General features: G+C 40.6%; 1 protein-coding gene across 9 annotated transcripts in view; it reads right to left on the bottom strand.

Moving 5' to 3' along the window:
• The window catches only part of TEAD1 (TEA domain transcription factor 1), a 253,177-nt gene that overhangs the window by 9,116 nt on the left and 227,783 nt on the right, over positions 1 to 16,278 (bottom strand). For all 9 annotated transcript variants that reach the window (XM_077321838.1, XM_077321839.1, XM_077321831.1 and 6 more), the window contains 3 exons: positions 11,475 to 11,648; positions 1,382 to 1,522; positions 517 to 669 (listed from right to left, as the gene is read on the bottom strand). In XM_077321838.1, coding sequence (XP_077177953.1) covers positions 517 to 669; positions 1,382 to 1,522; positions 11,475 to 11,648 — 468 coding nt within the window. The remainder of the gene's footprint in view (positions 1 to 516; positions 670 to 1,381; positions 1,523 to 11,474; positions 11,649 to 16,278) is intronic.

The raw sequence follows: 16,278 nt of genomic DNA, 5'->3' as shown, positions 1-16,278 counted from the left end.
TAAACAGAGAGAAACAGACCTATCCAATGGCAATACAATAAATATATTCATAAAAGAAAGAAAAGTGTCCTTTTTTGTAGTCTTCCTTATCTGTTTATTCTGTAGGACTTCTGTCAAAATGGAATCCAGGTAATATCCATTTTCAGTGAGATTCTTTCATCAGTGACAAGTCCTCTGAGTCTTCAATATTTTTATCAATGTTATAAGTATCGAGAATTTAAACCTTATATATATTGATACAGACCGGTATCCCCATACCCATGTGAGCCTGTGGCCAGTATTATTATTATTATTATTATTATTATTATTATTATTATTATTATTATTATTATTATTATTATTATTATTATTATTATTATTATATAGGTCTGTTTCTTCCCGTTTGGTTTAATTAATAGACTATCTCCCATGTACTAGCATGACACTCTTAACCATTGCACCACACTGATTCTCACAAATACATTAAAAAGGCAACATTTTGCAGAAAGAGACCAACAAGTAAAAGTGAGGCATTACCAACAAAATAGTAAAGTTTTCCAACACACTGTTCATCATATATTTCTCTGGCAAATGCTTGAGCTTGTGGATGAAATTGATCATATATTCACACATTGGAGAACGGTTTATTCTATACACAAACCGGCCATTCTCAAACCGTGCATATTCAGTCTAAGAGGAAAAACAAAGAAAAAAATCCAAAATTATAATATAAGTTTTTAAATTTTGATTAATTCTATTGATTAATTCCATTAAATAAACAATAATAGTGCTATATACCTTTAAGATGATTTAATTAAAAAGACTGAATCGAACCAATTAAATTTAATTTGTAGTTAAGAGTTACATTTCTCAGAAAATACCAAAGACCCCAAAATGTGGGGGTGGGTATAATCTGTACAATGACATTCCTAGTCTCTATGTTGAGTAGGGATAGCTGAAAAAAGAGAGGCAGATCCAGAGGTCCCCAGATTTTGAGTTTGTAAGAAGTCTTGTAATTTTGAGAAAGGGTAGCAGGACCCATAATGAAATGCATGCAATGTGCATGGGACGAACTGCAAAAATTATATAATATTCCACAAAATGTTAGGAGGGTCCAAGCCAAATTTTCCCCACGACCCTTTAAAAAGACATAAGAGTCAACATACAAAAAGGAATCATGTACATCTGTAGTATGTATTATGCTGAATTATCAGTATTATACTCATGATTTCAAATTAAGCATCAATAAGAGTGAAAAAACACTTTAAAGAGAAATTGTAGAGTAACATCATCATCAGTATAAATAATTACACCCCATGCACCTTAGTCATTACTAAGCAGAAAAGACTTATTCATTAGTCAAAGAAACAAAAAACCCAAACAATAGATCTGCAAATCCTACCTCTACTTTTTCTACTACTTGCTTCCCAAATGAGCAGACTTTGGTGGAACAGGTGATTGTCATGTTTTCTGAGCTTTCATACTGACTAGTTACACCATAGAATGCCCCTGTGTCATCTTGGATGTTGCAATTTAAGTCTGCCTGCAGGAAAAGATAACAGAAGTTCTCTCAACTGACTGCATTGTTTTGAGCAATAATTAACAACTGTTAGCATGTCACTATTAAAAATGCCACATTTAAAAGATACTTGGAAACCTTCGTCATTTGTTCTAACAGTCCCCTCTTTTAAAAGTGCAAACTGATGACACAATGAAGCAAATTGTACTGATTCCCATTGTGGTGGGTGGGAGGGGGGAGGGACAGAGAGAGCAGTAGACATTGCACTGTGGATCTGCAAGGCTGGACTGAGAAGCAGGCAGCACACTGGCAACCTCAGACGTACTTCAAATGGAGTGCCCAGAACAGTTCTTATTGCTGAGGCTCACAGCTTCCATACATAAAAGTTCTTAATAATTTCATTCCTAATTTCAGACACTGATTTGAATTTAAGAAGATACAGCAATACAATGGAAGCACTAGGGGCCCCCTCTTTCCCCTCATTTGTACGCAAAAGCTTCAGTCTCCAATTGGACCCTTGTAAGTACCTTAACACAAAATCAAATAATTAAGATCCACAAAAAAAGTACCCCAGGAAATATAACACTGCTTTGACCTGAAAGGAACACATTCTCCAGTCCCTGTTGGATGGGACAAGATCTTCAAGTAAAAGATGCATTTCATGGTAGAATGGCTTCCTTTAATATTGAGGACTGAAAAGCAGATAGGAAATTGGCAAAAATAATGTAAAGAGGCAGTCAAAACGCTTACCTCTGCCACAATCCATAACAGAGGTAAGCGTGTATCTATCCCACTGCTTCAAAGGACTTTGCTAAGATCTTAATTGAACTGTGACTATCATGTTTACACCTTCCATTTTAAATTAGGATAACTACACTCAATACTTGTTTTCACTTCTGCACCACCCATGTTGCTAAATAAAGAGAGGCAAATCCTTTTTGTCCTTTTACTACATTTAAGGGGGTCACACGAAGGAAGGAGACAGAGGGCCCAGTTTGATTCACCAATAAGCAAACTCAGCACAGGCCTAAGGCCCCCAAGATTTCTGACAGCACAGAAAAGCACCCTTTATTCTATAGCTAGACAAAAATTGGAGTAATCTAAAAGCATTCAAAATAATATATGAAGGGGAGAAATGAAAGCCAAGTAGAAAGAATTTATCTTTAAGGTGAGGTCTCTGATCAGAGTAGTTATAAACCATGAAGTATCACTACTAAATCTGTGATGACTTGAACTCATTGAGACATGAAAACCATCATTGTGTAGTGGTTGAACTAGGAACTGGGAGACCCAGGAGTTGAATCCCCACTTCACCATGGCAAAATGATCTTGGACCAGTCACACTCTCAGGCTAAGAAACCTTATAGAGAGTTGATGCAAGAATAAAATGGAGAAGAGGAAAACAGTATAAGTTGCTTTACTTCCCCACTGGGGAAAAAAGTGGGGGTATAAATGAAGTCTTAGGATGCTTTCTGGAAGTCAAGGGAGGGCTGATAGGTGGTTTTCCTCATGTAGTGATCATGAGGTAATGACTACAATATAATACAATACCACAATATTTTGAATGAAAATGCTAACTTAGCTTGATTTCCTGGAGTCTTCCAGTTTAGGGGCACTCCTGTGTATTTGAAGATCTTACAGAACTTTCTGTGGCCCCCATTAACTACACTCCTTACCTCATGTAGATGGTAGCAGTTTACATCCATTTAGTTTTACTGATCAAAAACTAATAAATTGATTTGAACTTATTACATACTTTATCCATCTGCTCTCCACAAAAAGTGTTCTCCTTCAATTAAGCAGCAATTAGATTCCTTTGATGGACCAAATCTATCTCTAGATCCTAAGCTACTATCTTTCAAACCAATTTCCGCATAATGCAAGATAATAGGTAATTAAATCATGCATATCAATGCAACAAAAACGGATAACTGAATATTACAGCCACATAGCTATTCCTGATAATAGTTCTTAATCAATGATGCCACTCATTAGAAAGAGTGCTGGACTTATCTCGGCTAACAACACTGATTAACTCTATTGACCTGCATGGTACAAGGTCCATGTTTATGTTTGCCTGTTTTGAAGGCAACCTGCTTCCTCTAGGTGACAAGCAAGAGTTTCTAGGCAAGGAGGCAGCTCATTTAATCCAACTTGGAATCTGCAGTAAAGAGATATGCTAATGGCACTTTTGGATAGCGCACTGACAGGACCTTGTGAAACCCACTTTCTGGAGGGCATTGAGGGACAACGTGAGGTGCTCCCTGGAAGTCCATTTATCCCTACTCTTTGCTTCCTATCATTTAACCAGTTTTTAATCCATAAGAGAACCTATCCTCTTATTCCATGACTACTAAATTTTACTCAGGAGTCTATGGTGAGGTACCTCAAATATTCACATTATAATGTCTACAGGGTCACAGTTGTCTTACATGCTTGTTAACATTCTCATAGAACTCTAAGGGTTTTGTGTGGCAGGATTTCCCTTTGCAAATTAATTTTCCTACTAATTTGCCTTGGACAGATGTTAGGCTGACTGGTCAGTAATTTCCTTGTTTCCTTCTGGATCCCTTTTTAATAATTGGTGCTACAATTGCTGCTTTTCATTATTCTGGTATAATGACTGAATTTAGTGATAGGTTACATATATGGTTTAGATCAACAACCTCACATCTGAATTCCTTAAGAACTCTCAGGTTACTTTCAACATAATCGCAGGGTCACATTATGGCTTTCATGGGCCTGAGGCACTGTTGCCTTCATGGCCCCCTCCCACCATAATAACAGTGTTGAAAATTATTTTAAATCTAACTTTAAACACTTCAGCATTTTTTCTGTTTTAGGCAAAATTTAATAATTTTTTGTGGGCCCTAAACATTTCAATTTTTTTTGAGGTGAGAAAAAAAATTAAAACATTTTCTTTGACTCCAAAAGTTCATTTCCCCCCCATATTTGTGGACACCTAAAAGTATTGTGGGCCCTCAACACTGTGCCTAATGGATAAATGAGCCCTGGGTGTATGCCGTCAGGACCAGGAGACTTACTGGTTTTTTATTTCCTCAGTAAGTTTAGAACTTCATCTCTGGTCACCTCAATTTGGTTCAATTCTTCAGACACCCTTCCTGAAAATAGGGGCTGTGCCATGGGTGCATGCTCCACACTTTGCACAGTGAACACAGAAGCAAAAACAAAAAATTGAGCTTCTCTGCCATCTCTTCATCTTCCTATAGCAATCCGTTCATTACTCTGTCATCCAAAGGCCTCTCTACGTCACTGGCTGGTTTCCTGCTCCAGGTATATTTTAAAAAATGTTTATTGTTTATCGCGATGCTTTTAGTAACTCACTCCTCAAAATCTCTTTTTGCATGCCTAATTATTGACTTACATTTTCTTTGCCAGAGCCACTGTTACCTTCTATTTAATTCATTGGGCAGATGTTCCACTTTAAAGAGAATCCTCTTTACTTTTTATAGCTTCCCTGATTGGCATTGTTTACCACACAGGTCTTCTTTTAGACTTGGTAGTGCCTTTCCTAACTTGTGTAATGCCTTCCACTTGAGCTTCAATTAACATGTTTTTTTATTTTTTTGTTTTAAAAAGCTTCCAAACATCCTCTAAGAATTTGACTCTCTTGGGAAATATCCCTTATCCTGTGCTTTCCATCAATGTACCTTATACAGCAAAAATGGCATTTTGCCTAAAACAGAAAAAAATTCAAGACCATTTTTCCTGCATGAGAAAAAACTGGGTGGAGAAAAAGAGACATCTTATCTGAAAAAAAATCTGAACTGCACCAGTTAGAAACCAGTATCAGGAGATCAATGTAAGATCTGCTTTCAATCTGAATGTTTATAAAAACAAGAATGCTAAATTCATGTCCTGGCCAAAAAAAAAAAAAAAAAATTCAGCATGAGATTTCCTTTTAGTACAACCCCTTGATCAATTTTTAGGAACTGTTACTTCCCTTTTCACAAACTCTTGTTCCTTCCTCCTTGGAGATAACAATACAATGCACTAATTCATCAATATAATAACGTTGTCAGTGTAGAATAGTGAATGGTTTTACTTGTCAAGATTAGAAACTTTTTGACATGATGCATAAAAAGCTACCTCAGAATGTAATGAAATCAAAACTGCTTGTAAACCAAAATACTCTATCCATATGTGTCCTTGGTTTTCAGAGAAAGGCAGCCTGACACCTTGACTCTACCACAATTTCAGAAAGCAGCAAGTACAAGTGGCTCCCACCACCAAGAGATAGGAAATCCCAATACAGAGGGATCTCCCCAGGGGACCTGCATAATTCAAACACAAATATTCAACAGTTAAAACTGAACAAGCAGGGTCACTTGTTAAACATCACGCGGGCATCAGTTGCTGTGCACCGCAATGAGGAGTCATTCATATCAGTGTATTATATCTCCTTCCTTCTCACTGAACAGTGATCAAAGGGCAGAGATTCCCAATGGGAAAGCAATTTCCCCCCCTCAACAGCAGCATCTGGATCTTTGGCACATTTCACTGCCAGTTGTGTGCTGCAGCTTTGGAACGGCTTCCAGGTCTGCCACATGGCTCAGCTTTTGATGACCAGGCCAAGCGACTCTTCATCCCAGCTGCTCTCTGACTCACTCAGGAGCACTAAGACTCTTGCACCAAGTTGAGAAAGAGTTTTGCATTGGAGCCATAAAGGTCACTGTGGAGACAAAGGCCTCTTAGGGGAAACAGAAGGGGATCCTCCCCCCCCCCACACAGATCTGTTTTAAACATGTCTGAAAAAATTGGCTAAAGATGTCTACTCTACATCACTGGCCTCATCTCTCAGCTGCACTTTGTTTGCCAAGTCCCAGTCTGTTATGCAATAAAAATCACATTTAAGGAGGGGAAAACATTACAATAGCTTTTTTGTGAATGAAAGAAACAAAGAATCTACATGCCCCTAAAGACTCTGCAGCAGACATACACAAGGGACGTGGGAGGAGGCCATGTGGCCGAGCTCTTTCCAAACGCTAACTGCTCTGAATTCATTATTTGTTAACAGTGCTTGACAAAGAAAGAGCATTATTTTTTCCCAAGGTCACAGCTATTTTACATAATGAGAATAGGAATAAACTTAGCCCTCCGCCTCATGTTACTTTACCACTAATTATGGCATATATTTACATCCATAAAAATGGGAGAGATTTTTGGACATGATTTAGTGCCTTTTTATTGTGCAGATTCCTTTATTTTCATTCCCCATTTGAATTTCAAAAATGTTTGGAACTTCAAAGCATCTTTTTAAAAAGCTTACACTAATTACAATATGCATTATTTTCTAGAACTGCTTGTTTGCATTGCAGATTCCTGAAAAGATAGGTATTCATTAAAATATGCCAATTAATATCACCCATACATTATAGGGAGTTCTGTTTTCCATTTCAAAAGGGTACTAATACACAATAATAGGTTTTAGTGTATGAAGTTACCCTGTAGTTCTTTAACATTGTAATTCTACATATGTATTAGAGATGATCTTTAGACAATGTATGCCTTTTGCCCAGTAGCTGTTCTACACAGTAGCTGTTCATTCGTTTGGATATGAATTATTTAACTTGCAGTGATATAGTCAAAATTTAGGGTGGATATTATGTGGGCATTACAACACAAAATCTTAACAAATAAACATGACATTTCTTGACTTGGTGGGCCTGTACATCCAGGAATTTATTTATTTATGTTTATAGCCCATTCCTCTTGAAACAGTTATCTCAGGGCAGCTCACATCAAGTATAAATATTGATACATATAAAATCAATTAAAACTAGCAGTGTTATACCCTTCAGTTGGATTGCCTACAGCGTTGCCTTCTAGTATAGCCTCTCCCTCAGTAGAGGGGAGATATGGGAAGAGAAACCCAAACTGGCAGAGGAGTACCATAAAACATTTCTTGTTCTGCTGCATGGATGACAGAAGATCTAAAATAAGATTTGCTTCTATGTGCTAAGATACTTGTACTGGGAACGTGCAAAATTTCAGTCTAAGATTGCCACATCTCTCCTGGCAAAGGCCAGGGAATGTGGGGACTTCCTAGAAGTGGGAAGGAGGACCAACCAAAGTTGTAGTGATGTGTTTGTCAGTTTTGATGTGATCGGGAATTGACATGATCAAGCAGAGACATTCAGCAATGCTTTTTGTGTGTGTGTAAAAACTATATGGTAAATTTGGCTTCTACCATGGAGTTTTTTTGCCCAATACCAAGTGTTGACATGATGACAACACTTCTGGGTCACTCTGGAAATTATGTTGACATGTCACTGCAATGTCAGCCAGGCCTCACTCTTTTTCTGGTTAAGACCCCCCCCCCTCAGCTGATAGGGAGCAAGATGATGGGGCCTAGTGGCAGAGGACCCCTGCCTCTGTCAGGGGATCTGGCAACCTACTTCAATCAAAGCTCATAGTTTTTCATCCATTACAAATTATCCACTGTATGCCATCCTGGAATACATCACATTCCTGATGTGACCCAGAATGATTAGGAAATCATCAAAAGCTGGAAAATACAAGATCATAAACTAAGCAAATATTTATTATGAAAGAGAGTCTGTAGTAACAAACAGCACTATAGACTTAACAGTAAAGACATAATAGTAAAGCTTGTTTACTGGCCTCACTACTAGGGCAACAGAAATGCCTCTAGCAATTTGTGTGAATTCATGTCTTAATTGTACACTTGGAGTTGATGGTAAAGTGAAATCCCTGAACAAAACACTGGAATAGGTGGTTAGTGATTGTATTTATCAGGCATACATATGAGGAATGAAAACACTGCTCAGAACAAATTTACACATTACAATTACAACCTGAAAAACAGCAACCCTTACATGTTTCGGACTCTGAGCAATAAAAACTAAGCAGACATGCTATGCCACCATTAGACTGACCAATAATGAATTTAAGTTTTTGACTTCATGAAAAACCTGAGTGAAATTTAGTTAAAGTGGCTTTTTGCTGTAAGAGGAAGCATTTGCACCAATGTCCCAATTTTGCATCCAGTATTCCTTGTGTATACCACTAGATGGCAGGTGACAGTTTACAAATGGTTTTATTACCAGTTTTTGAGCTAATCAACATGCCACAAGCAGTAATATTTATGGAGGCATGGCCTTATTTATCTGGATTATATTAATCTCTTATAGGATAACCATATATTAAAAATGTATTTATGAAATTTTATTTTAAGAAACCTGCTGACATTAGCTTTGAATTGCCCATATGCATTTGCAGGGGTCAACAGGATTGAGAATGCCTTGCCTATCCACTGTCCTGCATAAAACAACTCAGAATTTGAACTTTGACATTCTCTAAAGACATCTTATTTGACTGCTGACTTAGACAGCAGCATCAGAGCAGTTTATCTGTTTTGAAGTACAGAATAAGCTGCCTTATACTGAGTCACACTATTGGGGTATCAGCGTGACTTTCTCAAGAGGTCTGATCCTTTTAATTGGAGATGTGAGGATCCAAACCTAGGACCTTCTACAAGCAAAGCAGTTAATCACACTGTGCACCAGTCTCAGATGGTGATTAAAAATGAACAAGTGGGGACCCATAAGAAATGTGCAGGAGTGGCTATCTCTCCCTACTTTTTCTTCTTCCCCTCTCCATGTACTTCTCTCACACTGCTTCTCCCTCCCACCGCTCCTTTTCTTACTCATTATCTCCTCTATGCCTGTTATTCTCTCTTTCTTTCTCTGCCCCTCACTCCTTCACTCTTTCTTTTTTTGCTTCCCCATCTCTTCACTCTCTCTCTTTCTGTCTTCTGCTCCATCACCCTCCCAGCCTCTTTCCCCCTCCCACCACACAGCAGCAGGACAGGTGTCAGCACTCCCAGCTGCTCCTCCCCCTCCACAGTATCAGTAGTGGTGGCAACCGTCCAGAAATCATAAGACATCTTCAAATTACAGAGATCATTTCTCCTTAGGGTTGCCAGTTCTAGGTTAGGAAAATCCTGGATTTTTTTTTTTTGGGGGGGGGAGCCTTGAGAGGTGGAAGTTTGGTGAGGGAAGTGACCTCATTAGAGTATTGTTGCCTTGGATTATACTCTACAAAGCAGCCATTCTCCCCAGGGGAAGTGTCTCTGTCATCTGGAGATCAGTTATAATTCCAAGTAATCTCCAGCCGTCACCTGGTAGCTTTGAAGAGTGGAGTCTATGGTATGACCCTGCTGAGGCATTATACTTGTCTGAGGTCCTTCTCCTTCTCAAAGTTCACCATCTCCATGAATTTCCCGACCTGGAGTTGTCAGCCCTACTGCCCTTTCACCAAAGCACCAATCTACTTTTATCAGGTCTTGTGTCTTCAGCTTTCTGTGCCCCCCCCCACTGAAGCCTCGACCTAAGAAAATTATGTTTTCTCTATCTGCACAACAACCCTGTGATACAGCTTAGAATGAAAGTATGTAATTGGTACGAAATCACCCAGTCAGCTGCCACTACAAGATGGGGCTCTAAACCTGGATCTCAAAGATCTCACATTGAAACACTACTCACTACACAATATCAGATGAAGTTTCTCTAAGTAGCATATGTAGCATGTGCTATGGACCCCACAGTTTCAGGCCCCTGCAGTGCTGTATAGTTAGGGGACCTGCACACTGTGATTGTTAGCCAATCTTCATACTTGTACAACTTGTGAAACCCAGACCGGAATCCTGTTGTTGCCTAGCAACAGCTAATTAGGCAATTACTTGCTTAAAACTCCTTTTTTCATTTTCAGATGTTTTTTAAAGCCCATGATGTATTTTATTTTAGATTTCATATTTTTCTGCAAACTTGGGGTCCTTTTCAGGTTTGTTGAAAGTTATGCCTTGCTGAATCCAGTTACTGGATTTAAGTATCCAAATATTAGCCAACTTCACTATTAGAATGTAAGATTCCAGCTTTGCTTTACCCATCTCTTCTCCCCAAGCACTCAGAGCAGTATATACGATTCTTCTGCTCCACAACTACCAAGAGACAAAGTGAAAGCTGAGAAAATGTGACTGGACCGTACCTACCCAGAGATTCAAGGTCGAGCGGGAATTAGAACTTGGATCCTCCTGGTCCTAGTCTGGCAGTCTAATCACTACACCACACTGGCTCTCAGATTTATGAACCAAACGGATATGCTATGGTATTTGATGCCACAAAGAGTTTGTCAATGATTTGGTAAGGTATGCATGCATTTTTTTCTTTGCATTTTACTACATAACCTTGTGATATGGTTGGAATAGCAAGTGGTTTGGCCAACTAATGGTGTTTTATGTAAGTAACTAGCTTCAAAGCCCATTTAAAATAAATGAGCTTTGAAAGGGGACGGGGCAGCAGGGGAAGGAGGGTGGCTTGGAAGGGGCCTGCCCCCCCCACCGGCCCCCATCACCGCCAAATCAGCTGGCTGCCCACGGGCCTTGGAGGCTGGCCCGAGGCCCAGGGGAAGCCTTTTCCCGCCGGCCTCCTTCCTGTTGTTCCCCTGGTGGCCAGGGGAAGCCATCCCCGGCTGCCCCACTCCCCAGCGACTTCCCTGCTTCGGCGTGGGCCTCGGAGCAGGCCCGACACAACAAAGCCTCCCCCAGCCACCCCCTCCCTGGCAACTGCCTTGCTTTGGTGTGGGCCTCAGAGCAGGCTTGCTGTGTCCTGCTCCGAGGCCCGTGCCAAAGTCTCCCCTCAGTGGCCACTGACCTGGCGCTTCCCAGTGGGGAATGGCAGAGGGGCCAATCGGAAGGTGCGTCATCAGTCCCAGTGCAAGGGGCCAATTGAAAGGCACACTCTACTTGTCAATCGGGGGGCAAGGGGCCAATCCAGGATTTCGATCCCAGACTCGACCCACCCCAACCCCCCTTACTGTTTTATTTATGGTATATACAGTTAGCAAGTCTTGATTTATATTTTTTAAATAAAAAAAAAATCACTCCATGAAGCAAATATTAACTGTAAATCGCATAAATTATTATTCACCTTACCCAAAATTTTACTAGGAAGAAGGCATTTTGGGGCCCTTTCCCAAACAATTCCTTCAGACCACCCTTCTTCTCAGGAAATTTATCATAAATCTGACGAATATCCACTGACTCCAGTAACGGATCGCTGTAAGAATGGTTGGCATGTCCAATGTGCACAAAAAGATGTTTGTTGTACTGCAAAATAAAAGAATATAAAACATACAAACAAATTATTTACTGAGGCTAATATAACATCTTTGTTGTCACAGAAAGACTTCCTAGAAAGTTCCAGAAAGAATACAGCACTAAGTAAAATTCTCACCACCAGTAGCCTCCCTTGAGGGCTCACCTGTGTGCAAGTGAGATACAGCGTATTCTAATGAGCTACCTTGTACTTTGTATATTAAATGAGGTCATCAGGGAGAAGGTTCCAGCCTAGTCTAACATTAATTCTGCCACCCACAGCCTGGTCCAGTCCAGAAACAGACTCATCAGATGAGTTTCTTGGGTAGTGTACTTCAAATAAAACCAGTGCTAATTCATTCAGTGACTGAACCACACCATCTTCTGCTGGCATATAACTTAATTATGAATACAAGCACCTAACATGCTGCATTTGTTGGGAAACATCACCAAAAAGAAATGGGATATATGACCAACTGCACATGAGTCTCCCTCTGGTGCTTTCAGCCCTATGAATCAACAGCAACCACCAAGTCTGAAAAAAAGAGAATCTGAACATGAAATTTTCAGTGCTATACTTGTTGCCACAGTTAGAACTGTGAAGCAGGAACAAAATGCAAACGAAGTGTGAAAAGAAGCCGGCAAGCTGTGTTATCTAACTATTCCAGTCAAGCCAATGGACAGTTGCAGTTTGTGCCTACCTCTAGCCATGACAGCTGTACTACAATACATAAACATTTAGTATCAGGTTACAACAATCCACATCCTTCTGCTCACCTGCTTTGGATGCTATCATCAAGTTCTGAGGATACTGCATTTATATTTGGGAGGCTGAAGTTAAGCTACTCATTCAAGTATAAAGTTGGTAAGTATAAAATTTCCCAATAGTGAGTCAGCCCAGTGTTTATGTCAAGTAGAGTGACTCTAAAATGTCACAGGCAGCAAGAAGTCTTTTGAGCCCATCTGCCTGAGGTCCATTTAACTGGAGATGCCAGGGATTTAGCCTCGGACCATCTGTGTTCTATCTCTTAGAACTACAACCCTCCTGTGAAATCACCGTCTTTCAGGAAAAGTTTCCTCATAGAATTGGCTTAGGGATAAACAAGCACAGTAGTAGTCGAGAGCTCTGTACACTGAGAAATACTTAAAATGCTTAATGCATTAATTTCAGTCTTAAAGAAACCAATCAGCCAGACCAGCCTTTCCAATTAGGATGTTCTTATCCAACACATCACTTATTTAGACTTCTGCATCTCAGCCCTCAGGGATGATTACACACAGATCTAGAAAACTGTAAATGTAGAGAACAGAATCACAATATAGATCTTCATTTCAAAGAACACAAATTAAAAATTATGCCAGTTCTTCCCTGAAAGGGATCAAAATGTATGGAAGAAGAAGAAAACAGTAGAAGTGCAACATGAATCACAGGCAACCACCCTACAGAGCATCTGCAACAAGTGCTACAGGCAAGGGGAGTCCGTGGCATTTCTGGAATGAAGTAAATGGAGCCTGCAACCCTAATCATGGCCCAGAGGAAGGCCACACTCCTGTCTGACTCCGTGCTTACTCTTACAGTTAGTGAGACTAGAGGCCAGGACAAACTAGCCCTATTTACAAGTTATAGTGAACTCAGGTACAAAATGCTAATTCATTGATTGATTTATATTTCAGTTTCTATACCACCACTCCCAAATGGCTCATAGCATTTACAAAAAATCTCCCCACCATAAAACCCCATAAAACAGTAACCAAACCCCAATTCCATTCATTAAAACCCCAGTTAAAACCGCCCCATGATGGCAACAACTCTCTCCCCCTTCCCAGGCTCAACAATCAATTTATGTGTGTTGAGTAGTTCTCTTAAGGAACTTCTATATTACAGTTCCTGTATCCAGTGGTTAAATTGGAAAGACTAAAGTTGTCTAAAGCTACCTCCTCTATTTGAGTGGCAGGGGGAAATTTTCTGGGCCTTTTTGGTGAAAATTTGGCCACGGCTTTATTGTTATGCAAATAAGTATGGGCACTGTATGGGTGGATCCTGCCATCTTACGGCCATCACTGGGGGGAACAGAGCAACATGCAGGTCAGAATCCCCTAGACCTCTGAGCCAATGGGAAGTAGCAGGCATTTGGGAACCCAGCAGGCTTTAACCTCTAGTGGGTTCCTTCTATCACCCAGAAATGATAGTCTGCTGCCCTTCACCCTCAGGAGTGGCACTGCAGCTCAACATCCACACAGCCTCTTATGGAGGTCCCCAGTTATGATGGAGCATGGCATACAAGCTCAGGCTCCATCCCTAAAGGATCTGTATCCCTGTGCCTAACAACTGCCAGCTGTGCTGATATAGCGTTACAATGAAAGTAAAGAAAATTCAACGCACTACAGAATACAGGAAAATGCAGTAAATATAAAAACATGTGGCTTAATGGTAAGTATAGGGTGGGAAGGGCAGGATGCTGACCAGCTAAGGAGGAAGGTGAAAAGAAGTTGAGCATTGGTGTGTACTCCCCTTTAAAGGGTCATTCACTCTGCCCCACACCTCTAGGACCTTCATGCCTGAAGTAGATGCTGGCGGGAGGGGCTGGCCAGGTCTGCCAGACACTGTCCTGCTTCCTCTTCCAGCCCAGAGTTCCCCCATGGCCACAGTCAGTGACCTTCAGGTAAAATGCTGGCCATGTTTATGGGTGGTGTGTGAATCCATGACATTCTGGTTCCCAGATTTCACTCTTAAGAGATTATCTCAACTCTACATATGCTCTTCACTCTCTTGTACTTATTAGTTTGCATGTGATATTATTATTATTATTATTATTATTATTATTTATTTGATTTGTATGACCGCCGCTCTCGGAAACCGGCTCGCGGCGGTTCACAACATTTTAATACAATACAATATATTAACCATTAAAATTCCCCATTAAAACCCCATTAAAACAATGACTAAGTCACAATGATGGCGATTAAAACTATTCCCGTACAGGCCCACTGGATGAGCAGAGGGAACGGAGGATAATTGGGCATAGGATGGAACACTCTGGGGAACCAGGTCAGTTTAGTACTGGCCTCCCCCCTCCGGGGAGAGGGGTCCGATCTTAGCCCCGGGCCATCACCCGGCCTTAGACAAACGCCTGGCGGAAGAGCTCCGTTTTGCAGGCTCTGCGGAACTCAGAGAGCTCCGACAGGGCCCGCAGCTCTTCAGGGAGCTCATTCCACCAGGTAGGGGCCAGGACCGAAAAGGCCCTGGCCCTTGTCGAGGCCAGGCGTGCCTCCCGGGGTCCTGGGATCATCAGGATATCAATTCAGCAACACAAAAATTGTTTTAAAAGTAGTTTAATTTCTGTAGGTTATATTTCTAATGCATTTTAAACCATGTAGTATACCTTCATTCCACAACAATCACAGGATAAATCAGTGCTAAAGCTTGGAAGGTGCGTGTTCACAAGTGATAGAAGAAGCAGAGTTGGCAGCACTCTGCAGCACTCATGAGTCAATTAGTCCAAATTATTTGGTAAACATGCCTCTTTTTTGGCTTAAATTGTCACCTGCCCTGAGCCTTTAGCATGGAGGGTAGTATAAAAAAGAAATACTGAAAGATGTGGGGTGCTGACGTTTTCAAGCCTTGTGTGTGGAAAACCATGGTCATGTGAGAGATACCTCTTGAAGAACTGCATGACCAAGCGGTGAGTTTAGCTGAACGCTCATCCTTGGGCACCCTTACCTATGACAATTTGATCCACACATCAGTCATACATTCCTTAGGCAATTACTTCTCCATTCCCTTGTCCATCCAAATCAGATGAAAATTCGGTTTAGATTAGTAAAAAAAAAAAAAGAAGATTACAGAAGGCACTGTGCTTTTAGAATATGGAGCAAAGTAGGGCAGCTGTAAAGCTACTGCAGTTGTTTATTAATCTTGCCAAAGCACCAGACACTGCAGCAGTAGTGAAAATTCCACCATGTTTAGAGGGGCAGATGGCCTGGCAGTATCTGACAGGGACATAAATGTTTATTTTGACATTTCATGTATGATTATTTTTCTCCTTATGCTATTGTAATACCTGCACTAAACAGAATGGTTACTAATGGCATGTTTCTAATGAATTCCAGTGAAAGTATAAACACATCACTAGGTTCCGAAAGACATTCCTATTTATTTAGAGATAAGTACACACAAGACTTCACATGCATACGCACAGACTTAATGAGTGCAGTGTAGCAATTCCCTGACATGTGACACTGTGTGTGAGAAAGCACCAAGCAAAGGAGGCAGAGAGGAGTGATGTGATTGGCCGCTGAAAGATAATGAAGGTTACAAAACAGCTTCTATTGTTTAATGATAAGTGAAGGGATGGGAAAGCTGATCCATTCTCCCAGTACCATCATCCTTTCTAAAAACTCCACCTCCTTGTTTCCTCCTTTTCAGGCGGTGTTATCCAAATCATTCATACAGGTGCATGCCTATAGTTAGCAAAAGCATCCTTCAGCTAGCAAAAACAAATCATGTGTATTGTGGGGTATTAATTACCAAGATCATAAACCTGTATGGTTAAGATTGGTGGCCTCTAATCTGGAGAACTGGGTTTGATCCCCCACTCCTCCACTTGCAGCCAGCTAGGTGACTTTGGGCCTATTCAGTTCT

Source organism: Paroedura picta, chromosome 2, assembly GCF_049243985.1.
Source record: "Paroedura picta isolate Pp20150507F chromosome 2, Ppicta_v3.0, whole genome shotgun sequence".
NCBI lineage: Eukaryota > Metazoa > Chordata > Lepidosauria > Squamata > Gekkonidae > Paroedura > Paroedura picta.
Note: the sequence above shows the minus strand (reverse complement) of the source record. Positions and strands in the feature narration are given on the sequence as shown.